Here is a 27,141-nt window from a genome sequence, read left to right as displayed (position 1 = left end):
CTTATCAACCCAAAAAGTCAAGTTCCTTCTGATACAGGTGAATTGATGCTTCACTAACACATTTTTTCGCACCGTATCTAGCAATTTTACAGGCTTCAAAAATCTCGCGTGCCTTCCGGTCCTTCGCGCAGCCTATAATCTTTGTTTGCTTGAAAAGCCGCGTACAAAACACTTTTTCATCTTGTCATTGATCTTACAAGATTGGCAGTGCCTTGCTAAATGCTGCCCACCGTGTTGGCTCAAAGAGTTATTGTGCTCCTGAAGGTGTTTATTAATGCAGCGCCCCGTCTGCCCTACATAAACGGAACCACAGCTGAATGGGATCTCGTAGATAATTCCTATCTTACAGGCTACAAACTTAGGTCTGTGGTTGACTCCGCACCCTACTTTCTTTTTCAGGTTATTGTTAGTTAATCGGCATAAACGAGACAGTTTACATGGGGCGGAAAAGAACACGTTGACCCCAAATTTCTCTCCCACCTTCTTCAAACCGTGCGAAGTCTTGTACACATAAGGAAGGACTTCAAACTTCCTCCTCTCGCTTTCAGTGAGTTCTTGTTGGTTTTGTTTCAACCATAGGGTTTTCATCAAAGATTCCGCAACAGCTTTCAGAAGAGCAGGAGGAAAACCAGCAGAGTAAAGCCGGTCTTGTGAATGAAATTTTGGCGACCTTCAAATCCGTAGCCACTAATCTGAATTTTACTTTTGAGCTCCCGGAAAGCTCTTGTTTACAGTTTTTAGACTTGAAATTGTTTTTTCATACAGAGGGCCATTTATGCTGGGCCTATTTACCAAGATCTAAGAAGGCTCTTCTACCTTATGATTCGTGCCACTCAAAGCTCGAAAAAAGGGGAATCGCAACCTCATGTTTAAGAACCTCGCTTGTCAAGTCATGTCCACACATGGTGAAATGTAGTTTTACCAGTCAGGTAGACCGGCTTTACTCTGCTGGTTTTCCTCCTGCTCTTCTGAAAGCTTCTTCTGCAGCTTCTTTGTTCGACCACAAAAACTTTAATTCATTGTACCGACCACGCTTCTTCAATGACACGGGGATCCCTCGTAGACGTGCTCAGTGCCGCAGTTAACCTGAGCCCAAGGTTAGCAGGAAACACGCAGTCAGCAAGAATGAAACAGGAACACTGTTGTTCGCTGTTAAGGGGAGCTGTTTCTAAATAGCGCTACCTTACAAATTATTAAAACTGTTAATGGAAATTTGAAAGTCGTGTTTGCACAGGAAATACTGAATAATATATGTGCCATCGTAATTGATGTGTTGCATTGTGCGCGGTTTTATGCACTACAAAGCGCATGTAGAACCGTAAAAAAAACATGCTGGATGAAGAGAATAAAAGATATTTTACTTTTTATTTCTTGCAGGAAGGTCGATATTTCGGGCACAATATGTAACTTGTTTCTCCTCTTCTTGGGCGGCGCTCCGTGAACCTGTGCACAGGTCCGCGCCACTTATTGAGCTAAATGGAGCTAACCGCCTTGGATAAACTCATTCAGGAGGAAATACATCTCGTCTTGTTTATCTAATGAAGTGTAGTGACCAGCACCCAACAAAACTGCCTCGGTGAAGTTGTGCAGCTTGATAGTGTAGCCGCACATGCCTCTGCACCCTTCATATGGCTTCCAAGGTACTTGAGGCGCGCGCCGGTACTGTGCAGCATGCGTCCATTGTAGCGTACGGAAGTACTCTCGCAGCTTGGTCGACGGCAAAAGTGTATCCATCGACCCCGTGTACAAAAGCACCCTACTTCTGTTGAGGAGAAGTTCTATTAAACCACTGATATCCCTCACCATATCCGTGCTAAGGCTGAAGAAAAGAGCCGCTGCTCCTCCTTCAAAGTCGGCTTCTTGTGAAACATGGATGCTCTCCCTGAAGTCGTATTGTTGGACATACTCCTTGTATTTTCGCATTTGTCCTGGCACGTCAGAGTACAAAGCGCTTGCGTGGCATTCAAATGACGTTAGTTTCTCGAACAAGCTTGGATCTTCTCGAGAAGGAAAAATAGTGTGCCTCAACAAAAGTAAAGCTTTGTCGACATTGCCTTCATCCTTCAGCCGTCTCATTTCCTTGAAATATTCTGAATAACTCCGGCGACCATCGTGTGTAAGCATTGCGGTTCGGTAAAGAAATTCGCTAGAGTCTGCTACATCGAACACTGGTCCTACAAAAGGACTGCCACCAATGACTCCTCGAAGCCGTAGAGGTACATTTTTGCTTGGAGTTGCTAACAAGCTGTGAGCAATGCCGACAGCGTACCTTGCTGAAAAAATAGGAAAAGAATGGAATAAAATAGTTACCGTTGAACGCCTTTGTGAAAAGCTTCAGTATCATTATAGTACTTCTAATTGATTACCATGGCTACAATACTAAATCGGAAAGCTTGTTCACTAATTACTGGACATGGTAAAGTTTTATTGAGAGTTAAGTTCGTTTTCTTACAAATGCTTTTGCAGTGTTCAGGTCAAAAGAAAATTTCAGCCGATCTAGCTCGGATGATTTAGCGTTGAACGACGAGCTTTTTGAAGCCTTACGAAGTTGGTTGGTATATTCTGCTATGCTGATAAAATTCCCGCAGTTAGTGTTAGACTCTTCAGTGAAATCTAAGAGGAATTGTAACTTTTGACTACTGCGAAATACGCCGATTAGAGGGCTCCTGACATGAATGAAGGCCAAGTATATATTTGAATTCCTTATTAACTTATAAGCGCTAGTGAAATGTGAAAACTTGTTAAATTGCTTAGATTCTGTCTTATAAGCTCGATTAGAAAAGTTGAGTGCAGCCTAAGCCTAAAAGTAAGCGTGAGCCGGTAGCCTCTGTGAAACAACTCTGTGAGGAACAGTGCAAAAATAAACTGAACTCTATTGCCCCATTTGAAGAAGCTCTGTATGTTTGGAAATACCGTTTTGAATTCCGCGTTTCCGCATTTGGGGGCATTTGTAGAGCTCGGCTTACCGCCTTAACGCATGAATCAGCGAAATCATTTACATCTTTGGTTTAGCCATATAGGCCTGCAATCTGCAGTCGAACTACATTCAGGTTACACATTCCTCCACCCTCGTCATAACTTCCTCCTTCCAAGGTAATGGCTTGGAGGGGGAAAGGAACGCCGCTTACACCCAACACTTTAAGAAGACAAATGTCCATGGTGCGGCAACACCACAACCCTAACAAATAGCACATAGACATGTCCCCAGCCTTTAAAGCCGCGTAATCTGGCCTTGAAGTTGTGGGAGGTGAGTTTGACCAACGCGCGCCTCGACGACCAAGTCAGCGCTTCTTCACTGCCAGAAGGTCGGCAGTAGACTCGGGAGCCCTGGACTGAGGGCCCACCCACATGCGCTCCAGCCGCCATCCTCTTCAATAAGTGTTCACTCGCTCACTCACTCAACCACTCATGCATCTACGCACACACTCACTCACTCACTCACTTCACCACACCTCACTCACTCGTCCACTCATGCACCTATGCACTCACTCACTTCACCACACCTCATCACTCATACACTCACTCATGCATTCCCTCATCACACCTCACTCACTCACTTAGTCATACACTCACTCACTCATGCACTAATGCACTCTCACTAACCTCACCACACCTCACTCACTCACTCATGCATTCACTTACCTCACCACACTTACTCATACACTCACTTAGCCATTTACTCATACACTCACTCACTCATGCACTCACTTACCTCACCTCACTACTCGCTCACTCACTCATCCATTCATGCTCCCGTGCACTCACTCATACACTTAACCACTGCCTCATGCACTCACACACTCATGCATTCACTCACCTCACCACACCTCACTCACTCATAAACTCACTCACTCATGCACTAATGCATTCTCACTTACCTCACCGCACCTCACTCACTCATGCATTCACTCGCCTCACCACTCCTCACTCAGCCAATTACTCATACATTCACTCATACACTCACTCATGCACTCACTTCACTACGCCTCACTCACTCACTCAGTCATGCACTCAATCCCTCACTCATGCACTCACTCACACATGCATTCACTCACCTCACTACGCTTCATTCACTCACTACCCATGCACTCACTCGTACTTACTCAATCACTCCCCTCAGCTCACTCACTCATGCAGTCACTCACTGATGCTTTCACTCACCTCACCACAACTCACTCAGCCACTTACTCATACACTCACTTACTCATTCACTCATGCACTCAGTCGCTCACCTCACTATATTTCACTCACTCATGCACTCGCGCACTAACTCATGCACTCACTCCTGCACTCACTCATACATTCACTCACCTCACCACCCCTACTCACCCACTTACTCATACACTCACTCACTCATGCACTCACTCACTGATGCATTCACTCACATCACCACACCTCACTCCGCACTCTCACTCACTCACTGATGCATTCACTCACCTCGCCGCACCTCACTCAGTCACTTATACACTGACTGACTCACTCACTCACATCACCACACCTCACTCCGCACTCATTCACTCACTGATGCATTCACTCACCTCACCGTACCTCACTCAGTCACTTATACACTGACTGACTGACTCACTCGCCTCACCTCACTACACTTCACTCACCCACTCACTGACCTCACTCACGCGCTCACTCATGCACTCACTCAACACTCCTCACTCACTCACTCATGCACTCACTCACTCACTCACTCACTCACTCACTCACTCACTCACTCACTCACTCACTCACTCACTCACTCACTCACTGATACATTCACTCACCTCACCACACCTCACCCACCTGCTTATACGCTCACTCAATCACTCACTCACTCACTCACTCATGAACTCACTCACCTCACCACACTTCACTCATGCACTCACTCACTGACTCATGCATTCACTCACCATATACATTCAATCATGCACTCACCTCACCTCAGCACACCTCACTCACTCACTCATGCACTCACTCGACTCACTCCTCATTCACTCACCTCACCACACCTCACTCACTCACTCAAGGTAGTCACCCTTAGGTTTCTTCCTGTGGAAGCCACCTTGCTGTGGCACATTTCGTCGTTCTCGCCATAACCTCCTAAGCCACTAAGCCACCCATTGGGTCCTACCCGCTCTCTCTTCTCTCGCACTCGCCCTTTTGCCCCTCCCCTAAATGTGGAAGGAGAATATCCCCCTCTACTTTTCCACCTGCCAAACGTGGTTGGTGGCTGCCACCTGTCACCGTTGGCCGATGCTAGCTGAATTAAATTGAATTAAAATAATTGAAATTAGATTAAATTTAGTAAATAAGGTTGAAATAACTGAGTTAAATTAATTCATGGGATAATTAAGGTCTCACGGCTCACGCTGTAGATTCCACGGTAGAAGGCGGGCTACGTAGCTAAAGTAACGATATAAGTATTTTAGCTGTAAGATAGAGGATAAAACAAAATGGTGAAAGAAAGAGGACTAAAATATTTAGAGGTCTGACGGCTCTCCAGCATATAATGATAAAATAGGCGTTCGCTAGGTGCAAAACCGTAAAGTCGCGTGAGAGCGAAAAGCTTTAATATTGCCTTAAAAATAAGTCCTACACAAACGACTATCAATGTCAATTTGGGTAGAATAGCGCAACGGTGCTTTGTCTATTCGCGCTGTTCCAACCAAACTGGGCTATTGCTAACAAGCGGGCGCTAACTCGCAAACGCGGCAATATTACGAAGTATTGCTACTATTACGATTACTAACAAACACAAAAGGCGGACGAAAGTCCTTTGCGCTGTTCCAACCGAAATGCATCATTAGTAACAAGCCCAATTATCCGTCCTAGTGCGATTTAAGCGTCCCACCAACCTGCGTATGACTCCCCGGCTGTGTAAAAGTCCCGGTTTTTGAAACCTGGAAATAGCAGCAAGAACTGCCTTAGAAATTCTCTGGCCTCCAAAGCAATCTTTTCAAGGCTTTGCGGGTAGGAGGCCGGGCTATCTGCGAAGCTGTAGCCGGCACCGACCGGCAGGTCTAGGTAGATGACATTCATGGTCCTTTGTACGGTTCGAGCCCTCCTGTAGAGACTCCCCTTGGCATCGATGCCGAGCGGCCCGTTGTCCAGAAATTGGCCGGCCAAAGCCGACAGGCCAGGTCCTCCCTGAGACCATAGTATCAGCGGAGCGGTCGATGGGTGTTCCTGGAAATGCGTTGAGCGTTGTTATGTAGACTTATTATTTATTGTCTGCCGCTGTTGTAGGTAACAATTTCATTGCTTAGCTTCTTTTAGTTGACTTAATTAAAATACTCTATTTCGCCTTAGCACAACACCGAAAACGAAAGAATAATGAAAGGGAAGGGCAGTTGCAGGAAGACAGAAATCAATGCTTTTTATGGATGAAAATGCAGTAAGCAAACAATACAAATGTAGAATGCACACGATGACGCAGGAAAAAAAAGATAACCAAAGTTTATCGTTTGCATGCTTCTTACACTTATGTAATTGCCGTTAAAGACCGCGTGGCTTTGCTGCAATGGTGATGTTTTAAGTTAATGGAGTGGAGACCTGAAGAGAAACGAATGTGACTTTGTTTAAACGGGTATCTTGTTCTTCACATGGGATTGCTCCTTGGACGTGCTTACTGCATCACTGCTCTTTCACAGGACTGTTAGGAATTGAGATTCGATTACTGAACTGCAATGACAATGCTAACTGATAAATTTGCCTAGATTTTTTTTCGCAGCGTTGATTTTAAAAATGAAATATTTCCTTATCTGAAAATATTATGGTGTGGGTTAAAGTGGCATCATTTTCTACATTGATGTCAGCCTCAGAGGTTACTGGGGTTAGTTCTCTGCAGCTTGTGCAAAAAACAAGCAAACAACAACAGAAGATTGAGAACTCACTTGCGCTCTTATAAAGAGAAAGAACAGATTGCTCAGTGATGTCTTGTTTACAGTGATGTAGCCAGAGTACGCTGTTGCGTTTGCTTGTTCTTTGAACATCTTCACTAAGCTCTGTTTCTTTGCTTTTTGATATTCATATTTTTCAATAAGGGCAGTCAGGAACAGTCCTCTTGGTTCCACAGAGCTGCGAAGATCAAAGATATGCAAAACTATATAATCTGGCTATGATTTTTTTTATAAGTTGGAGACAAGCTCATTGATTGCTTATGGTCCGGATATAAAAACAAAAAAAAAATTGGATGAACTAGGCAACATCCTCATTAAACCATCGACGTGAGCCGATGGTTCTTTATTAAAGCTGACGCTTGCTGCGCTCTCGCTCCAGGTTCTTCTTTTTCACTTAGCTTATTTTTAGCTTTCTCTTTAGAGGACTAATCAAAGGTTAGAAAAAAAAAACTACAGCACAATCAAAGTTCGCTGGTCATTCAGTTTGTATTGTTTTTCTCGCAGAGGTAATCTTGCCTGAGCTATTTCTCATAGAGCTCTTCGTTTCCTAGCTGCAGCTGCTATGCGGGAGAAAGATACACAGAACCCATTAGACCGGCTCGCGCGTCCGATGGCCATCGCACCTCTGACAGCGAGCGGTGGGCGGCATCGCTGTGTTCATCTTTTCTTTCAATCTCTCTATTAGCAACAGTGTACCTACATTGTCTTACCCTACTTATTTTATTTTTCTCCCTTCGCCACAACTTCATTCATTATCTCATCTTTCTCTCCAGACCGCTTTCATCGGTGACCTTGGACGGGCTTCATCCACGCCATGACTGGGGTTGTGCTCTGTATAACCTCTTACGAAGTGTTTCACCCCAACCCAGCGACTGAAAAAATGACGAAATATTTAGCGTGGTCAGGCCAGACACAAATTAGGTGCGCTAGCACTTCCATTTGCTTGTGAGCGCTTGTGTCGTGTTGTCGTCGTCTTCACTGCGTCTTCGCCTTTTTTGCGATCGTTAACCATTAATGCTTCCATTGTCACTCCGGTTCCGGTATCCGGATATATTGTTCGCGGATGGAAGTAGCTCGGATTGCGCTAACGTATATGTGGAAATAGTCATTATCTACTTTATATTCATAGATACCTGAGAACCCACGTACCACTCCTGGCGCAGTGGTGCAGCGGTTAAGCGATGCGCCACTGCGCTGCGATGGCAGGTGCTACTACCGGTGGGGCTTGTGAGACCGAGTTGCTCTTCCGGAGTGACATCTAGCGACCAACCATTCATTTAACTGCTACCTACCACGGTGAGCAACTTGCTCAAAATCAGTTATGCAAGTTTTATGACGTGACAAGGTCACATGACTTAAGTAGCGCACCTGTCATCTGGATCGCTTGTCTTTGAATTTTGTCTACACTACGCTACCCAGTCAAGCATTTCGCCGTGAGCCGGGGAGGCCGATAGTGCGCATGCGCGAAACCAGAGAGGAGCAGAAGGTACGCGCCACATGACGTCAAAGTTCGCCGCCGCCGCGCGAGGAGCCGCGCCGGCCCCGAATACGCCTGCCGGCGCCGCGCGTCAACCGGAGAAGGGAAGCAGGTGCGCGGCGCATGACGTCAGAGCTCGGCCGCCGCCGCGGCTGCGTGTGGGGTCGTATCGATAAACTGCGTATGTGCGGCTGTGTGTATAAAAGCTGAGGTGATACGACTCAGTGTACCACAATCGCTTCGTATGGGTGACGAAAAGGAGACTCCAGCCGCCGCTATGCGGCGGTATCGTCAGAAGAAGATCAATTCTTGGGACCGAGAAGTCGGCGCCTGGCACTTGGCCGCTCTGCAGAAGAAGAATGAACATCAGAAGGCTAAACGAGCAGCGGGGACGCCTGACCAAAGAAAAGAACGTCTTGCCAAGCGGAGACGCCAAGAGGCCGAGCGTAGCAAGCGGCGCATAGCAGCTCGCATGGTTCCTTCGCAAGAAAATCAAGTTGAAACAATGACAACAACATCGTCATCGACAATAACTGAAGAGTAGGATGTAAAAGGTCGCCGTATAACTGACCAAGCGATTAAACCAGGAGGGAAATGCAGCTCTCGCTACGTATGCCACTGCCAATTTTTTTTCGCTCATGGCCAACGACGTCGACGACGATGCCGGCTTCTCTGCGACACGGCATCTTTAACGCTGTCGCATTAAAATAAACATATCGAAGCTGCACCGGTAGTGCGAAACTTCCTGCATCATCCAAGAGAGTAATTGGCTTTAAATGTTTTTTTTTGTGAGGGAATATTACAAGTAAATATGCATATATACATGACCATATTATGAGCTAGGTTTTGTTACAGAGATATTCAAAGGGTAGAAAAGCGAAGCAGACTTTGAGAGTTTAAAATTGAGAAAGGTTTGACCCTGAAAGCTCGGAACTCTGCCTTAAGGGACTTTAATGACCGTCGGCAGGCACAAATGGATTCACATCTTTATCTAGCTATGTTTGCTTGCACAGGGAAAAAAGAACTTACAATTAGGTGCCTTTATATCGGGTGGCCTTGCTAATAACGAAAAATGCGAAGTTATTTTCCAGTAGTTAGGAACAAACTTTTTTTAGAACTTGAACTTCGGTGCAAATGTACCCACCTGCGTTCCCAGCGTGTCACGGCTGTGATTAATGAAGGGCGAATACAAAAATGGCTGTGGAGGACTAGACAGACCGTTTTAGTTACCTTAACTGTGTTGTCTAAGAATGGACTGGACGAGAAATAGCCTTTGCTTAGCCCGTGGCTGCGCAGTTCGGCAGCTTCTGCGATGAGGTTATTCGTAGAACTTTACCATGTGGATGGTGCTGAGTGTAGGCGCGACTGTGTACTCAGTGGACGTAACTTGTAATTAAGATTATCTTAACTGAGAAGGGCCTGTTGCTGCGTGAATTAAGTAGCAGAAAGTAGCACGAAGAACCGCTCGGTTGGTCGTTTCGCTGACACTTCGATAGGTGGCACCATGTAGTGAACAATTACTGTGAGCAGACAGCCATAAAATTGAGAAAATGTGACACACTTTGTACACAGTTGTATACATGTAAACGTACCCTTTTTGAAATTAAACCTTTTGCTGAAACTAGCGTATTCTAGATGGGCATGAAATGAAGATAGAATTGCACATTGCTTTGCTTACCTCCAAAAGTTCCAGAAATAAGTTATTAGAAGAAATAGTGTCCGATTCATTGTAGTATTCATAACACTTTGAAGCCGCTGGATTTAGATAATGTGGCGTGTACGCCTGAAATTCCTACGAGATGAAAAACAAAAAGAAATTTGCTACTCGATTGCGTCGTAGTATCCAGTACCTTCTCGCGCAGCATGTCAGCTTATCCGACGCCAGTTGGGCGCCTCTATTATTTTAATTTCATAAAATTCCTACACATTGTACGTCCCGCCGACTGCAGTGCTTGTGCAAATAAAACTGGACACTTACATTCGTGGTGGAAGAAACTGGAGATGAAATCGTGATGTTATGACATAGTGCACACTTGTTGCCTTAGTACTTACGTTTGCTTAGCCTTGATACTTGTTTCATTCCGCCGTGGTAAAGTGTGCTGAACGATTGAGAAACATTTGCAATTTCAGCCTGTGCAACTTCTCAGTAAGCTTCACCATTCGCTGTCCTCTCTGCAGAAGCACTGATATAGGTAGTTTGAGGATGAGGTCAAGAGCAACCCTTTGGGGGACACGTGCTGAAGGTCGCTAGTGTTGCCAGTTCGCGCAGACATTTACTTTTGCTCGATGAAGATTATAGATGTTTGGCGAACGAATCTCTGGTCATGGTGACCCAAGCTTAATGCGAAATCATCCGCATCTTAATGATGTAGTGTAAATAAAATTCTAAACGAGTGCGAAATTCGATGTGTAATTACAGCACTGATGAGGTTTCTACGTTGTAAAATTTTCGGTCACCTCCGTTATTCTTTGCTGCCTTATTTTTTCATATTCAATTTCTTGGCTCTAGCAGTAATGCGACCTTGGGGGAAGGTTACCAGATGAAGCTGCTTGTAGTTCAGGCAATCTGAAGCGTCGAATAGTCACATGACCTGCGAGTGGGAAGCGCGCTCGGACGGCTGCATGTTTGGGGTTTCGTCACGGCGCGGGGGTCACATGACCGGCGTTGGTCGTGAAATGTGCTTCAACACTGGCTATGTAGGCTACGCCGGATACGCAAGAAATAATTCACTAGCACCTGCGCTGTATTAGTATTTCGCTTCCGCCTTACGATGAACCTTCCTTGAAGTATATCAGGGAAGCCAACGGTAACCGAAACTAAGGAGCATAGGGAATGTAGATATTTTTTATTTTATGGTATTTATCAATGGCAGATTAGTAGGGCAATTATTTAAAGGTAATTTATTAGAAAGCAGAAGAAAAACAACCACACGCCGCCGGTGGGATCTAAATACACGACCTCCGAATGAGGAGGTCGTGGATCTCTCATTGATGAACACCACAAAAAAAAAAAAATGTAGCCCCTATGCTTCATAGTTTTGGTCACTGTATGTAAAAACCAGGCCCTATTTTCTTTTGCTCTTCCTTAAAGCAGCTAGATGCTCTAGTAAGAATCTACATGACAAGACTTTGGTTTGCTGTCACTATCGTGCATGTTATCTCTGCTGAGCTCCTTTGAATCCTTGTAATCATCAGTGCCATGCGACGGATACATGCCGTACGTAATTACCTTGATTCAGCATAAAAAATGTCAGTTTTTTGGCCTGTTACTTTAATGTTATTATTATTCCAAAAACCTTATTTTTGGCGCTCTTTGGCCTTAGATGCCCTTGCGCCAAAAAACCCGGCGTCATCATAATATTATTATCAATTAACATCAACTGCCACAGTTTTCTGTAAGGTGGCTGACTGCACAGGATAGCCGTCGCTGCCAAATGACCAAAATGTTAACTCTCACACTATTCATTATAGCAAGCTACCCTCTGATGCTAGTAATTTTCAGCGATCTATAGGCAGTGCGCAGAGTATGACACTCACTCTGCTGTGAAGAACCCTCTTCTTTGTCTAACGATGATCTGTTCCTAAATCACTGATACTACTTCGAGCGCAGTCCTGATGTGGTCTTCTAGCATCTCGTAGGGAAGCAAACTGCTTATATTGCTCATTGTAGTGAAAAAAATGCATTTTTTGGGGAGAGAGTGAGATCTGCGCCGTTTTACGCATTGATTTTACTGCCTACAGCTGGAGCGGACCTGCAATATACGCATTTTACTGCGGTATTTTTTTCTTCGCTGCTCTCTTTGAAAGATGGAGGCCTTTATGAAGCGATTGCTAGTTGATGAACAGCATTTTATAGGTGCAGCTTGAGAGCTGGCGCCACTGTAAATGTTTCAAGGAAGAGACAGCCGCTTCGCACTCACACTTAAAGTGGTATGTGCTGAGAGATATCGCCAGGTCCTCTGTGCTCAGCCACCACAGCTTCGTTTTCATTTTTCGGAATGATTTGAAAACCAATTTTCACAATCATTTAGGATCGCCGTGAGGGCTGTTTATGAGAGCTTGCTGCAAAAAAAAAAAAAACTTCAACTCATGTTTGGAAATCTGAATGAGCGATTATTGAAAAAAAAAAAGATCTAAGTGCAATGAAAACGAAGAAATGTTCTGAAGTTAGGCAGACCTTGCGAAATTTTTCTGTGAATGGTTAATTTCACTGTGTGCTTTCATGCATAAATTTGCAAGCTGATGCCTGGTGCAAAAAACTGCGCATATTAATTGGTTAGGATTATGTGATAAGTTGTACTTTTCAGCCGTCGTTTATATTTCGTATGTCCCAAATGAACTGGCAGTGTGCAGAATCTTTACGGAGTGGTCGTGTAATTAGATATCAGCAATATACATATGTATCTTTATTGTTTGCTCAACATTCGGGGCATCCGATCATGTGGTGCAGCATTGCAGAAGGAGGTTGGTCTAGAACAGAAGAAGAAATACGGTGAGAGAGAGAATTTTTACTGCATAAAAGGAGACCGCTGCGGATTCTGAATGGGGTCCTTAGTCGAGGACTCCACTGGCTTCCGCCGACGCTTTAGCGTTGGCGACTAGCGCCTCCTGGTCTCCCAGGGTGCCGCTGGCCAGCGTCACCTCCCACTGCTCTAGCGCCGCATTGTGCGGCTTTAAGTGATTCGGCTTATTTGAGCATGCCCATGTAATGTGCGTGAATATCACCACACGATGGACTTTATCTGCGTAGAATATTGGGTGAATGCGGTGTAGGTGACGGAGATTAGGGAAGTTAGTATTTGGATGCGTCTTAGTGAGTCTTTGCGTGCCCCGGGGAAAGTTGCTTTTGTGGAAGGGACATGCGACGCCGATTTAGGCGGAGGATCTCTAGGCGGGTTGAAAAATGGATTGAGGGGAGTAAGGGGTAGAGTCGGTGTGCCCCGCTCGGTTAGTATATTCTAGGGCTAGGGCGTCGGCCCTAACACCACCATCGAGGCCTGCATGTCCTGGGACTCAGTTGGTGAGCTGAAAACAGAGCACTAAGCAACGGCAAAAGAAAGCGAAAGATAAAGCTTGAACAGTCAATAAGTATAAAAAAGCGTTGTGTGCCTGGAAACATAAAACGCATACAAAAAAGTTCAAATTGACTGCAAATTTTGGAAGTTTAAGGCGCCGCGATAACCTCAAGACAAGGACAGTACGGTTTAGCACAACAGAAGTGAAGCAACATAAAGCAGCACAAAGCATTAACATGCATAATGAGCTGTGAAACACAAGAAATACAAAATGATACCCAACAAAAAAGTGCTAATCGCCGGCAATTTCGGGAAGCCTACAATTCCAACACGTAAACAAGACAACCAGAAAGACTTCAAAGCACAGCAAAGCAGTTATTGTAGTCTCTTTGTTAACGATGACGCTGTAGGCTTTCCTCTGCAAGGTTTTAGTCCCGAACTTGAAATCAGACGAAGCGAGAACCAAAACTGCAAACAGGCAACCCAAAAATACGGGTTTCCTTTTTTATTCGCTGCTTAAGCTCAAAGCCATATTGTATTCTTAAAGGCCGCAATGGTTTGTTTCACTGTTGCACCAGATCCGCCCTCTTTACTGCTGCATGTCAGGTCGTATACTGTAGATCTGCATAAGCATGAAATTATTATCGTTAAGAGGACTAACTACGTGCTTTATAGCGTCATCGAAGAAGTAAGGAGGAAGTATTTTGTTTTTGCTGCTGAAGGAGTGATGTGTTTGAGCAGCTCTCTATAGGTGCGCGTTAAGGGTTAACATTCGTTAAGTTTTCTTGTTATGATACTTCATGGGCGGAAAACCACATGGCCACTGGTCATGGTTCATTGGATCCTTTGTTGCATTCGACAAGGCTGGCATGGGGTTTAAGCTAGAAGAGGAAGCTTAGGATTTTATTGGAAGCAGCGTCGTATATTTTCACAGACACCTGCTGAGAGAGAGCCGGTACAATGCTTGCATCATCATCATCATCAGCCTGACTACGCCTGCTGCAGGGATTATACGTATCAGATTATACTTTCGCCAGAGGCCCGCATTTTTGAGGAAGCGTATACGTGCTGAAACCATCGCTAGCCAGGTCCAAAAGAGGTCTCGAACGTCACACACGTTCGGAGAGGTTGTGTACGGTAGGAATAATTGCAAGTGGTCGGGAGCCGTTTATAACGTCCCAAGTGACGATAACATGGGATCAGAGCGACAGCTGCCCACCACGTGGATGCATTCTCCTCCATAACAAGACTGCGATGAATGTCCTGCTTGGCTAAATATATATCTAGAGAGATATAGTGTCAGTTCTATAACTTATGTGTTTTGAAAATGCATGATGTTGTCTCCTGCTAACTATTACGGTCCATGGCCATGAAATGAACTGCTATAATACATGATAATGCCATATTCCTCGCGCAGTACATCGCTCGTCTAAGCAAATGCGAAGTGACGTATACATTTATGCCTACTGGCAATAAACCACAGCCTTGTCGGTTGAAGCAGCTGGTGGATACCGTTATAGCAAACCAGGAAAGAATTTCTTCCTCTCACACGAGCACGCTTCACCATACCATGTTCAGAAACCTAAATGTATTTAAGCAGCATGGCGTGAAGTATCGTGTTGCGCATGGAATACTTCGTCAGTTAAAGCTCCTATTTAACAGGTGTGATAACCGACGACCGGAAAATGAAAGCTCTCGCAGAAGATATATATATATAAATTTGGTTTGTTTTACCGTGCAGAAACATCTGGCGTAAAAACCTAGTTATAGATTTCTTTCAACGATTATAATTCTAGTCAAGCGCGTAAACCCTTGCAGAGATCTCACTGCTCTGGGCTTTCGTTTCAGATACAATTTATGATGTTCTATTTGGTCCATGTGTACCCGAGGCAGTGTATAACTACTAGCGCACATTCTGTGTCTCTGCACTACATATGTCCACTGCACGCAAAACCTCGCTGAGTGGCTGGATTGTTTCTTCAGCATATCCAACCTTAAAGCGCAGGTCTACGCAGAAGTCAAAGCGTCTTATCGTCCTAAGACCAGTAACAATTGTAGAGATTTGTCACTTATATTTGATCACTTTCTGCCACAAAATCTATAAAAAAACACCTCTTAACTAACTGAGCATGTAGGGGACTGCATTCAGAGTCATTGTCAAAGATACCAACCGACGATTTAATTCTCATACCTCAACCTGATGGAGGCATTAGTTTTCATCCACTTTCGTACCAACACAGCTGCTATGGTGCTCAGAATCGTTGTAAAGTGAGCAGGCTCTCGTCAATGGCTCTTGTGTCTTGCAAGTGAGTCTCTTGCTTCCGTTGAACCCCTCACCCTTCCTTTCCTCGAACGCACATCATAATTGGCAAGTCACTATACTCCCGTTTCAGACAAAAAGTTGTGCCATTGTGATTCCGTGGAGAAATAGCGAGACAGAAAGAAGGAAAGACAAGAATATTAACAAGCCAATATCCGGTTGGCTGCCTTACACGTGGGGAGGGGAGTGTAGTGAGCGAAAAGGGTAATTGATCTCTTTTAACCTGATTTTTCTTTGAACGTGACCTGTCAATGAAAAATCTATGCTCCAGTAACTTCTAATAAAAATATCAATGCTTGATGCGCGACGAATGAAATTTTAATGCCTCAAATGCGTTATACAGCTACGTTGTCAGTTTTTCCGTGTCCGGCCACGCGTGATCCGCGCTTCCTGTAATAGTTCATAGTTGGTTTTAGGAGAAAGGAAATGGCGCAGTATCTGTCTCGTATATCGTTGGACACCTGAACCGCGCCGTAAAGGAAGGGATAAAGGAGGGAGTGAACGAAGAAAGGAAGAAAGAGGCGCCGTAGTGGAGGGCTCCGGAATAATTTCGTCCACCTGGGGATCTTTAACATGTACTGACATCGCACAGCACACTGGTGCCTTAGCGTTTTTCCTCCATAAAAACGCAGCCGCCGTGGTCGGGTTCGAACCCGGGAACTCCGGATCAGTAGCCGAGCGCCCAACCGCGCTTCCTGTGCCTACTCATTTTTCTCCATCCTTCAGCCCGCACAGGTGCATGTATGTCCATTCACTTCAGGGCATGCAAATTGAAAGCCGCATAAGTGCAGTGGTGCAAGTGCAGCTTTGAATGCACATGCCCTGAAGGGACTACAGATACCCTAAATCCGAGACACATACCCTGAAGTGAAAAAATTCGTTGGAGGCAGTTAGTTGTCTCTTAACTGCGGGAAGGCGAAAGCCGTTTGCGACTCATTGCACTGATTTGAATTTGCCGCTCTTGAATTCATTTCACGGCAAAGGAGGAGCAGCTGGCACGAGCGCGACCGAGAGATCACGTGACATCACAAGGTCACGTGACCTAGAATGTAACGGAAAGACGCGAGTATGAGCCATTAAAGGCTATCGCTTTAATACACATACACCTCTCCTGCACATGTGCAAACGTCGAACGTCGAAAGGGGCAGTGTTCCTTTACAGATAGCGCTTTAAGACACTGGCTAAAATGGGAGCTCACATCACCAGTATAGGTTACCTGGAGATCAGAGGAGCGCCCTTGTAGTTACAAGCGTAAGCGATATATTATCGGAAAATACATGACCTCTATAATGGACATCGTAGGCAAGCGCATCAAGTAAGTATGCATTGTGTAAAGGAACACCTGAATACATTTGACGCCGTGGAGTAATGGGGCTTAGCACTGATTACGCATGCAATCTATATTAATGCAAAAGCAGGACACCGACATTGCGTCATTGTGCAATGCGTATAAATGTCACAGGAAACTAAAAAAAGAAAACCGCCGTTCGCATTCACTGTATCACCAACGAAGGAAAAAAATAAGTAATGACAACGGCCTTCACAAAGAAGAAACTATCTGTAAAGTACAGCGGTACATGAGAGATCATGTGTATTGCAAAATGGAATACCTTTTATGACTTTTATCAGTGCTGTACAAAATCAAGAAAGACACACAGAATAAAGCACGCTACTGTCCGAGGGCATGCGCTTTATTTATGTCAAATGGACCAAATTATGACCAGAGCACGTGGATTTTCTGAGATTTATTTTTGGCCGCAAATAATTATACACAATTTGTACGTTGCAGGATTCCCATGCCTTACAGAGGTGCTGGTTAATATATTTTGCTTTCAATAAACTGCCTCATTAGATATGCTTCCATCTGCTTATCTACAGCGGCATAATGACCTGCGCCCCGCAGTACTGCTTCAGTAAAATTTCTTACTTGTGTAACGTAACCTCCAATGCCGTAGTAATCTTCATACGGCTTCCAACCTATGCGGTCTGCGGCTCCGTACAACGACGCATGTGTCCATTTCAGCCTTTTGAAATAGGCTATCAATTTGCCGATGGAAAGAGCCTGTCCATTTGAGCCTTACAGAACAGCACCCTGTTCCTGTTGAGCAACACCTCCATGAGATGGCTAATGTCTGTATGGAAGTTTAAACTAAGACTCTTCAGAAAACTTAGTTGGGTTTTTGAACTCGACGCTCTCTCCTACATGAATAGCTTTCCTGAAGTGTGTTCCGTTCGCGTACGCATAATACAGTGTCATCTCAGGGGGCCTCTTGGTATAGAGGGCACTTGCATAGTTGTCGTAAAGCGTGATGTTTTGTTGCAGAGTCTGCGTGGGGCTTAATGTGAGTATAGTGCGCAGCAGCCGCTGCGAAGCTTCATGAACATTCCCCTGCTTGATGGTTTTATATACATCTTACATAACCGCACATGCCGTCTATAATGTGCCTTCCAAAGGCGGAGCTTAATATCTCTTCCCTTCAATAAACTGCTTCATGAGATAATAGGCCTCTATTGGCTTATCTACCGAGGCATAATGACCTGCGCCTAGAATGACTGCCTCGGTGAAGTTCTGCACTTGTTTGATGTAACCTGCATTGCCATAGTACTCATTATACGGCTTCCAAGGTAAGCGGTCGGCGGTTTGGTACGATTTTGAGAATGTCCAATTCAGCGTTTTGAAATAGGCTAAAAGATTTGAGGATGGGAATACTGTGTCCATTTGAGCCGTGTAAAATAGCACTCTGGTTTTGTTGAGCAAGAGCTCTATGCTATGGCTGATGTCAGTAAAGAAGTCTAAACTAAGACTCTTTAGAAGAACGTAGTTGGCTCTCTGGAACTCAGTGCTCAGTCCGACATGAATAGCTTTCCTGAAGTCTGTTTTGTTCGCATACACAAAGTACTGCATCATCTCAGGGGGCCTTTTGGTGTAGAGGGCACTTGCATGGTTTTCGTAAAGCGTGAGGTTTTGGAACAGGGTCTGCGTGGGGCTGAATGTGAGTATAGTGCCCAGCAGGAGTTGCAAAGCTTCTGTCACATTTCCCTGCTTCAGGAGTCTCTTCATTTGCTGGAACCGCTGCGAAAAGATGTGACGTCCTTGCGCGGTGACCATAGAGGCTTGATAGAGAAATCGGCTGGAGTCGGCGGTGTCGAGGATCGGCCCTAGGAAACCAACACCGCCAATAGTACCACGGAGATTCAAAAGGACCTTCATCTTGGTGTCTTTTAGTAGGTTGTGGGCTACAGCAGCAGCAAATCTGGCTGGGGATTAAAAAGGGTGAAAATAAATTTTACACAAAAAGAAAGAAGCACAAATGCATATAAACAATTCCGCTTGCTCAAGGTAATTTTCCTAATTCTATATAGTTTGATTCTCGCGTCCGAAAAAGTAAATGTAGTATAAGTTGATGAATCAGAGCCTACTAACAGGACATTACCGTAGTTGCAATTGATGCATGCATTCTAAATATTCCAAAGAAAATTTTGTTTAATATCTACACAAGTGGCAGTGTACATTTCAAATAATTTCTTTCAGGCACTAATTATTGACAGTGAATTGAAAAAAGTTAAAAAATGCCTCTAATGCTAGAGGAAGAAGCGACGAAAATAGGAACAAAAAATTGAATATGAACAGCCCGTTTTGAAATAGTAACTTGTGTCATCTTGTGCATTTTTCCACCTCATTTCTGTTCTGTCATTTTGTGCTTAGCGTTGAGGAGCTTCGGCCGGATGCAGGCAGACACATTGGATAAGCTTGGCCTACGCGAGTCCTTGGTGATTCCACCTTCCAGGATGGGGCCATGTAACACAGGAAATATATTTCCTCCCATTACGACAAACTACGCGAAAAGAGGCAAACAATACCCACTCCACACCCTCCCCTACCTACTTCATACGTTAGGCTCCTCGTTAAATTCATCTCAACCTCTTATTCGTACCGGCACGGGCTTTATTCCTAAAACATAACACGTCCCCCTGCATTCTATAAAAGCTCTGAATCCTGCGCCAGTTCGGCCCGTTGATTTCTAGAAAGCCCCACGGCAATTCAGTCTCCTGAGCTCCCCACACCATCTTTTTCATGGATTACCTGGCTCGCCCCGGATCGGCTGCAAGACCAGCTGGCCCTCGTGAACCAGATCCACTTACTTTTCGGTGCTTTCATTAGAGCTATCGAATGCAGTAATTCTACCACTCCCACTGCAACTTGCACTGCACTGCAAACTGCCCGCGGTCAATCTGAGCTGGGTTTATTTTTGTGATTCAGTATCAGAAGGTACTAGTCCATGAAAATAGTACCAAGTCATCGTCGAAAAGAGCACGACCTGGTGTTACAGGGATAATTTTTCAATGCTTTAAATCGAAACTCTGATTATCACAGAAAAATGTCTGGCGTTATCGTTGGCGTTGGTGCGTGAAGCCTTGTTCGGCAGGAGGCATAGAAGAGAGAGAGATAACCTCCTCTTCATACAGTGTGGCTAATTGTGCACCGCTATGGCTCCCAGAGTTGTCAAAAATAAGAACATTTGTCATCGTTACTCCTCCCCAAATTAAGACTTCAAGGAGTGTTTGAGTGCTCCACTTCACAGATTAAAGACATTTCACTCGTCTTCATATGTTTTACAAACGTTATCTGAAGTCCTGACCTGCTAAAGTAGCATGAAGCGTTGCTGCATTAAAAAATGAATAGGTAGTGAACGAACCTCCGTATGACTCCCCGGCGACGTAAAAGTCTCTGCTTTTCAGTCTTGGGAACAGCTTCAGGAACTGCTTCAGGAACGCTTTCACTTGAATAACTACGTCGTGAAGATTACGGGCGTATGCACTTTCGTTCTTGGTAAAGCTGTAGCCGGCCCCAACGGGTGCATCCAGGTAGACTATATTCACATGTCTCTGGATGGTGTGGTTCCTCTTGTAAGTACTGCCTCGGGCATCGATGGCCAGCGGTCCGTTTTGAAGAAATTGGCCAAACAACGAGGAATGGCCCGGACCACCCTGAAGCCATAACACGAGAGGTGCTGTTTTCGGGTGCTCCTGGAATTACATCGAATGCCTTATTATTCGCTGAGGATTTGGTTCTGGTGCTCATAACCTTGAAAAAATTCATCCCACTCATGATTCAGCTGTAGCTGATGATGTCATGGATACAAAATAAAACGTGTTTGAAGAGCTGCGCCAACTTAAGTTTCTTACGCATCCAGTGACAAAAACAACATAAAATGAAATATTAGCTTTTATTACAAAAGAGCAAGAATAAAATATGACGCTAGTACACAAGAACTGCGAGGCTCATAAACCACTCGTTGGCACTATATCAAGAGTGCCGTTAACCATGCAATACGAATTATTGACTCATGACAGCCGCCAAATAGAAAGCTGAACGCACCCAAGCCTCCCTAATTTAACCGTGCCTGCAGTAAGTAAAAGTAATCAATAAATAAGAAATAAGTAACCATTAACTAAGAAATCCTATACTGGTCGGAAAATCAATTGCCCCTTCTGGAGCGCTGGGCTTCGCATGCATTATGAGACAGTTCCTCGGTCGTAGCCGCTTCTAAGCGGGGCTGTAGGTAGACCGCGGGAGTCCGCTTATTATATTCATGACGTTAACCAGAACATTACGAATAGTGTAGCTCTCCTATTAGCCAAATCACGTTATTCTTCGTGGCACGGGCAGGGACAGTTTACTTATCGTTCTTTTTATGGTCCCAGAATAATTTTTGTCCTATTAGCCATGACTGGACCGTCGATGGAGCCGCCGCCTGCTAAACGTGCGCTAACGGATCAAAAGAATTCTCGCAAATTTAAACAGCTGCGGGAATGCATGTCGCTGCGCTTACAGCTTCAGCTGGTTTGTTCGTGTTAAGCAATAGCCTAGTAGTTGTCACTTTTTGTTTTTACCTGTGCTTTGAAGTAGAGGAAAAACAGGTTGCTTCCGGCAGCCCTGTTCACAGTGATGTAGCCAGAGTGGGCTGTAGCGTTCGCTTGTTCCTTGAAGAGCTGCACAAGGCTATCCTTTCTTGCCTTTTCACATTGGCCTTTGTTAATCAACGGCGTAAGATAAAGCGGCCCCGAATTGATGGAACTAAAAGGAGTAAAGCAATGCCGTGTTATTTCTCATCCCATAGTAGAAGGGCTCGCCTCGTTCCATTTATAAAACAATAGACATACAGGTCCATCGTCGAGAACGCCCTTTCTTCGCCCTTTCACCTGAATTAACTGTCATTAAAGAGTCCTATACTCTTAAACCGACTAAGCTTGCATAAGGGGCAGAATTCAATACGCAATGGCTGAAAAGCAGTTTGTAACGCGAAATGAAATTTGTCAGAGGCCCGGAACCTTATAAGACAAATATTAGTTTGAGGCGCGAAAGAGCAATATTTTATAGTACACTATGGTACGTGCCCTGTCTTACTTCATCAAATCTCTCGAATAGATTATTTTTAATGAAGATATATAAATAGCAGGGCGACTAGTTTGCCTTTGAAATTACTCTCTTATGTCAACAAGCAGCAAGCCATAATTTAAAACAGGAAGCTATTACAGCACGTTTTTTTTTGTTTCGTCGATTATCTCAACCGCACTTGTCACTATATATTACTGGCCAAGGCGTTTGACTGTGGTCGTCACGAAGCTTTATGGTTTTTTATACGGGCTGGACGATCTCTTGCACTCGAGTTTCTTGCGATTACTGACTGGGTGCAACCGTTCCGCTGGAAAAAGTAATATTTGCTTCGCATGTAAGAAAATGAACGAAATCTGCAGTACAATAGCCTTGGATGACATATGTATGCGCAAAAAAAAATGCACATAATTATCAAACAATAGTTGAGTCAGTGAGCAATCTTGTAGCACAAGGAGAGGCTTTAATGAGCACAGGAGAGGTACTACTAGCGTGCGTACTTGTGACTGATATGTTTCCAGTTGTTATTGAGGGCCCCGTTAGGTTTTGATAAGCTGATGGCTAGACAGACACAGTTTTTGATGTTTACCTGTGAACGACCTGGAATCCTGCGTTTATAAACGCGAACAGCCAGACGATTGCTGCATTCATAGCTCTTGCGAGTCTAGAGTATTTTAGGTATCCCGCTTAGTATTCCAGTGTCAGGTATCTGAAAAAGAAAGATACGAATAAACATTTCTCTGTCAGTCCGCGGCTCAATCCTACGCTCTCTTAAAGAATGCAGAATAGAGTTCTCATTGTTTTTGTAAGACTGACAGAGCCGCTGCTGCTAGCGTACTTGAGAAGTATAAAAAAAAAACTTCTGTTTCAATACGGACATAAGGCGAGGAGAACAGAACAACAAGACGCGAGCGCAACTTCTAAATTTACTGGAATTAGGTTTAAAAAGCAGGAACTTCAAATAATATATTTGATGGAAGAAATATGATGAGGGATTTGATGGAATAATTAAGATAAACTTGACATACAGAAATTCAGTGCGTCTTCACTTTTTTTTTTACCGCTCTGATTCCCCCTATCACAATGCCCCGTCCCTGAATGCAAATATGGAGCACATCTTTTTCTTCTGTCCTTCAGCCCTAAAATCCCTCCATTACCCTAACCATCCTCCTCGCCACTGGCGGGTGTGGTTGGCGGCGGAAGCCTTTCAGACCAGCTGGCCATGGTCCTCCTGATGAGGAAATACCTAAAGGTCTCAGTTTGACCTATAAAGTTTTTTTTTCTTTTTTCAATCTCTAGATGGTTGTGCGCCAAGCACACGGTAACCACACGCTCTGTGGTCTCGTCTCGCTAAGCAGCCCGGAGAGAGGGCATTTTTCCTTTCCTACTACCTCTTCCTTCTTCATATTGTTAGTGCACTCGCATTACATCGAGTTTTCGTGCGGGTAAGTAATGAAACAACATGGGGATCAGCACCTGATAACTAACACCACGCTTTGCCTGACTGTGCTGTAACCTATACCAGGAATTTCATCTCGCGTGCTTTTAACGTCGACTACCTCATATTTGGGCGCAAGGAACACCCCGAATGTTCATCTGGAAATTCACATCAAATTCGTAATTAACACGTCAGTTCAGTTCCCAAAACCGGCAATATAAATTTAGAAATGCGTCATCGTTAGGCTGACATTGACGGTTCGGTCGAAGCTTTTTGACAACAAAAGGAATAACAATGTGTTGTGCAAAACCCATTACCCAGACAGCAACTGTGATGTAAAAGTGACTCCCGTTGCTCAAACCGTCAACAGTCACAACGAAAAGATTCGAAAGTTGGCACAAATGGCAGACATGTTACCTGCGTTAGTGAAATGCGCGTGACCGAGGAAAATCACAATCATTCAAAATATGTAGCGCTCGACTTTACAGTTTTGAGCCAAAGCCAGCTGTGTTTCTAGTATCGGTTCTGTTTCTATCCGTTCCAGCAGTAACAATATCCTCAAGCTAAGAGCCGGATGGCCTCTGTCAGGCTGTTATTCAGAGGAAGTGGCATCTACCAAAGCAAGTGTTGAAGATGAAAACACTACCAGCATAGCAGTGGCTATCTAGAGTTATTCAAAATGATGTTTTGACCAAATAACCTCAAAGAGAAACCGCACATATGGGCGCTGTAGTCGAGTGCTAAGGAGAAAGTTTTAGTGTAGGCTTTCATATCTGAAAGAGAAAGACAGAAAACCTTCTCCACTTACACTGGATGCTTATGCGAAGTGCTTGTAGTCTGACATGCAGGTCCGCTTGCTTTCTCCAGAATACCGGGTGCTGTTTCACAGGCTATTTATAGTCCCTCGCTTCGTGCTGTGACTTTCATATCGGTTGGATAATTACCTCGCTTTGATGCCAGAGGGAAGATTGATCTATAACCCCAAGGCAATCATGCCACTGGAGCTACCTTGTTTTGAAGTGATCAACAAGCCCGCTTGCATTCTTGCTTTCTTGGGAAGGCGTGCCGCTTAGCAGGAAAACAATTTGTCCAATTAAATATTGGTACTTATTTGATCGGGCAATTAGGCAAGCGAACAATGGATTATTGGCTGCAACGGAAGGCAAACATTCTAAGACAAGTGCAAGCAATTTGATCTATCAGCTGAAAATCGAATCTGCTTTCTAAGCAGAACGGGATTCTTTCCTATGTAATAATAAGATAATTCAAATTGGGAAAGTAAGAGCGAAGTCTTTAGAGCTTTAGACTCGCATTTTTTAATGGTAAAACGCTTAAATCACTAGGAATGACAGGTCCGCAGAATGTTATAGGGCATGCATAGCAAGCATAGAACAGTCAACCTAACAAATTCTGTTCGTCGGCCAAGATGTATGATGCAGAGGTGATCTACAATTACTACAGCTGTTTTGTAAGCTCACTAGCGCAGATGAGCTTAAGAAAGATGACATGTGCTAAAACATTAATTTATCAGTACAACAACGTCGAAAAGGTAGCAGCTTAGAAAATGCGAGTCAATTTGGTATTGCGTGAAATTCTACTACCCCGGCTAGTTTATTCACTGAGACAGGCACATTGTGCAATGCTACAGGAAATGCGCTCTCCTCTGCTATTTTGAACACGAAAACTTTACAAACACCACAGCAGCTATAGCGTCTTTAGGAAAGTGCGTCGCCACACGTTGGAAACTTGGCCACTTGAATTCGATGACCAATTGTCTTGAAATATTTAATTTGCTTTCTGCTGCGCCCCTTTTAAAACCACTCTTGTAGTGTAAGTATTCTGCGGAAACAGAAAGATATAGGAAGTTTGACCCGCTTACAATGTCCTTTTTGCATTGCGTATTCCGTATTGATCATTGTCGGGAAATAAGCTATGAGTACTTCAGGGTGCGAAAGTGGTATATAACACTCGCGTTTGCATGCCTCAGTGCTGTGGCGCCTTTCAGCGTTTACACCAAGCTAGAGCGCCACGCATCCAAACGAACGAAATGACATGCATTTGAATAAAAACTGTCACGGCGTTATCTGTCTGCAAAGGAGCCGCTGCAGGCATGTGGTGCGGCAAGAAAGTGTCAACGAAGCGCTAGTGCCATACGCCACTTTTGCTCCCGGATTTCCATCACATATAGCCAACTGCAAATATAATGAACACTATTTAATTCGTAAATGTGTGTAATAACACTTAATGTGTCTGCGATTTCGTAATGACCATTTTGGGTTGGCCAATACTCTAGGTTTGAGCATGCCAACTTACCAAAATGTCAGCGGTGATGTTTCTGTTTAAGGCCCCGCTAACACGGTTACATTGCTTGCAGGTTCTTCTCCGATAGGCCTCTTTTCGTGATAGCCGAAAGCGTAAAGGACTTTAACATTAAACATCTTCACGCTTCCTTCAGTTTTGCTAAATGTGTTCGATATGTCTTTCTTTCTGGGCTGCTCGAATATTATTAAGCAATACAATTGAAAGATGTTACATTCAACTGAAATTTTGGGTAGTGAAATTTACATTGAGCGCATCCTTTGTTAAAATACTTATCATGAGCAGAGAGGCACAAAGTTTTCCGAAAGTATATAGGTCTTAAAGTTTGCTTTTGGACAGTGTATTGCAGCTAGTTTTTAAACGTCAGTGATTAAAATCTCTGGATGGACGAGCTCGGACGACAGGCATAAATGACCATCTTTGCTTTAAAAATAAAGCAAATATGGTCATTTAGGCCGGAGGCCGGTGATTATTTACCATTATTTTATTATGCTTATTCATACATATCAATTTTAATCTGCGGCCCTCATCACATTGACAAACCTAAAATCCGGCCTTCTGGCCTAAATTTGTGGAGACTCCTGGTCTAATACTTTTAAATCGGCATTCTAAATTAAAGAATTTCATCACGAGGTTTGAACCAGCATTACAGAATCAATATTTAAACGTTTTCGCCAGGAGTTCGATCAGGTGAATAAACTGTTACAATTTACAACTTTGTAGTTCCTATTTCCTAGCAGAAATCACGAGGAAGAAATGGGCTTGGGCAGGGCATGTAACGCGGAGGCAATATAATCGCTGGTTCTTAAGGGTGACGGAGTAGATTCCAAGAGAAGACAAGCGTAGCAGAGGGTGGCAGAAAGTTAGGTGGGCGGATGAGATTAAGAAGTTTGCGCGCATAATGTGGACGCAGTTGGCAAAGGACAGGGTTAATTGGAGAGACATGGGAGAGGCCTTTACCCTGCAGTGGGTGTAGTATACGTGTGAATGGAGCAGCTGAAGTATTTTGACCACAAGACTTAAATGATAATAATGATAATGAATTTTTATGGCGCAAGGGCATCTGCGGCCAAAAAGCGCCATGGCACAAGGTGTTTTTTTTCTACTCAAGGTGGGGTAAAAGACTCATTTCCCAAGCATTTCGCCCTGAATAAGCCGACCACCAGGTAGGGGACAGGGGTTGTGCCCATTATATCACCGGTGGGTACCCTGAGGCACTGGGGATCGAACCCTGCACCTCCCGCATGCGATGCGGGTGCTCAACCACCAGGCCACCGCTCCCGTCTAC

The 27,141-nt window shown here is 44.3% G+C and overlaps 2 protein-coding genes across 2 annotated transcripts; both read right to left on the bottom strand.

Annotated features, from left to right (window-relative positions):
* Window positions 1-1,482: 1,482 nt before the first annotated feature.
* LOC144108060 (putative serine carboxypeptidase CPVL) lies at window positions 1,483-6,027 on the bottom strand. The gene is made up of 2 exons (XM_077641340.1): window positions 5,844-6,027; window positions 1,483-2,273 (listed from the first exon to the last, which is right to left on the bottom strand). Exons 1-2 carry the CDS (start codon window positions 6,025-6,027, stop codon window positions 1,483-1,485), a joined length of 975 nt encoding a protein of 324 aa, XP_077497466.1.
* Window positions 6,028-17,968: 11,941 nt separating this feature from the next.
* Window positions 17,969-23,320, bottom strand: LOC144108059 (venom serine carboxypeptidase-like). The gene is made up of 5 exons (XM_077641339.1): window positions 23,260-23,320; window positions 22,686-22,704; window positions 21,595-21,778; window positions 20,397-20,727; window positions 17,969-18,957 (listed from the first exon to the last, which is right to left on the bottom strand). The coding sequence occupies exons 1-5, from the start codon at window positions 23,318-23,320 to the stop codon at window positions 18,161-18,163; spliced, it is 1,392 nt and encodes a 463-aa protein (XP_077497465.1). The 3' UTR covers window positions 17,969-18,160.
* Between the last annotated feature and the right edge of the window lie 3,821 nt (window positions 23,321-27,141).

The sequence above is a fragment of the Amblyomma americanum genome, chromosome 10, assembly GCF_052857255.1.
Source record: "Amblyomma americanum isolate KBUSLIRL-KWMA chromosome 10, ASM5285725v1, whole genome shotgun sequence".
Lineage (NCBI taxonomy): Eukaryota > Metazoa > Arthropoda > Arachnida > Ixodida > Ixodidae > Amblyomma > Amblyomma americanum.
The sequence above is the reverse complement of the archived record's forward strand: the minus strand, read 5'-3'. Positions and strand labels throughout refer to the sequence as shown.

Coding starts and splice junctions, on each gene's coding strand:
- LOC144108060 (XM_077641340.1), bottom strand. CDS start 6,027: ATGAATGTCATCTACCTAGACCTGCCGGTCGGTGCCGGCTACAGCTTC. Junction 2,274..5,843: donor AGCCGGGGAGTCATACGCAG/GTTGGTGGGACG, acceptor CTATTTTTTCAG/CAAGGTACGCTGTCGGCATT.
- LOC144108059 (XM_077641339.1), bottom strand. CDS start 23,320: ATGGCCAGCTGGTCTGAAAGGCTTCCGCCGCCAACCACACCCGCCAGT. Junction 20,728..21,594: donor TCCTCTACTTCAAAGCACAG/GTAAAAACAAAA, acceptor ATGTAATTCCAG/GAGCACCCGAAAACAGCACC. Junction 18,958..20,396: donor CGCCGGGGAGTCATACGGAG/GTTCGTTCACTA, acceptor TTTAATCCCCAG/CCAGATTTGCTGCTGCTGTA.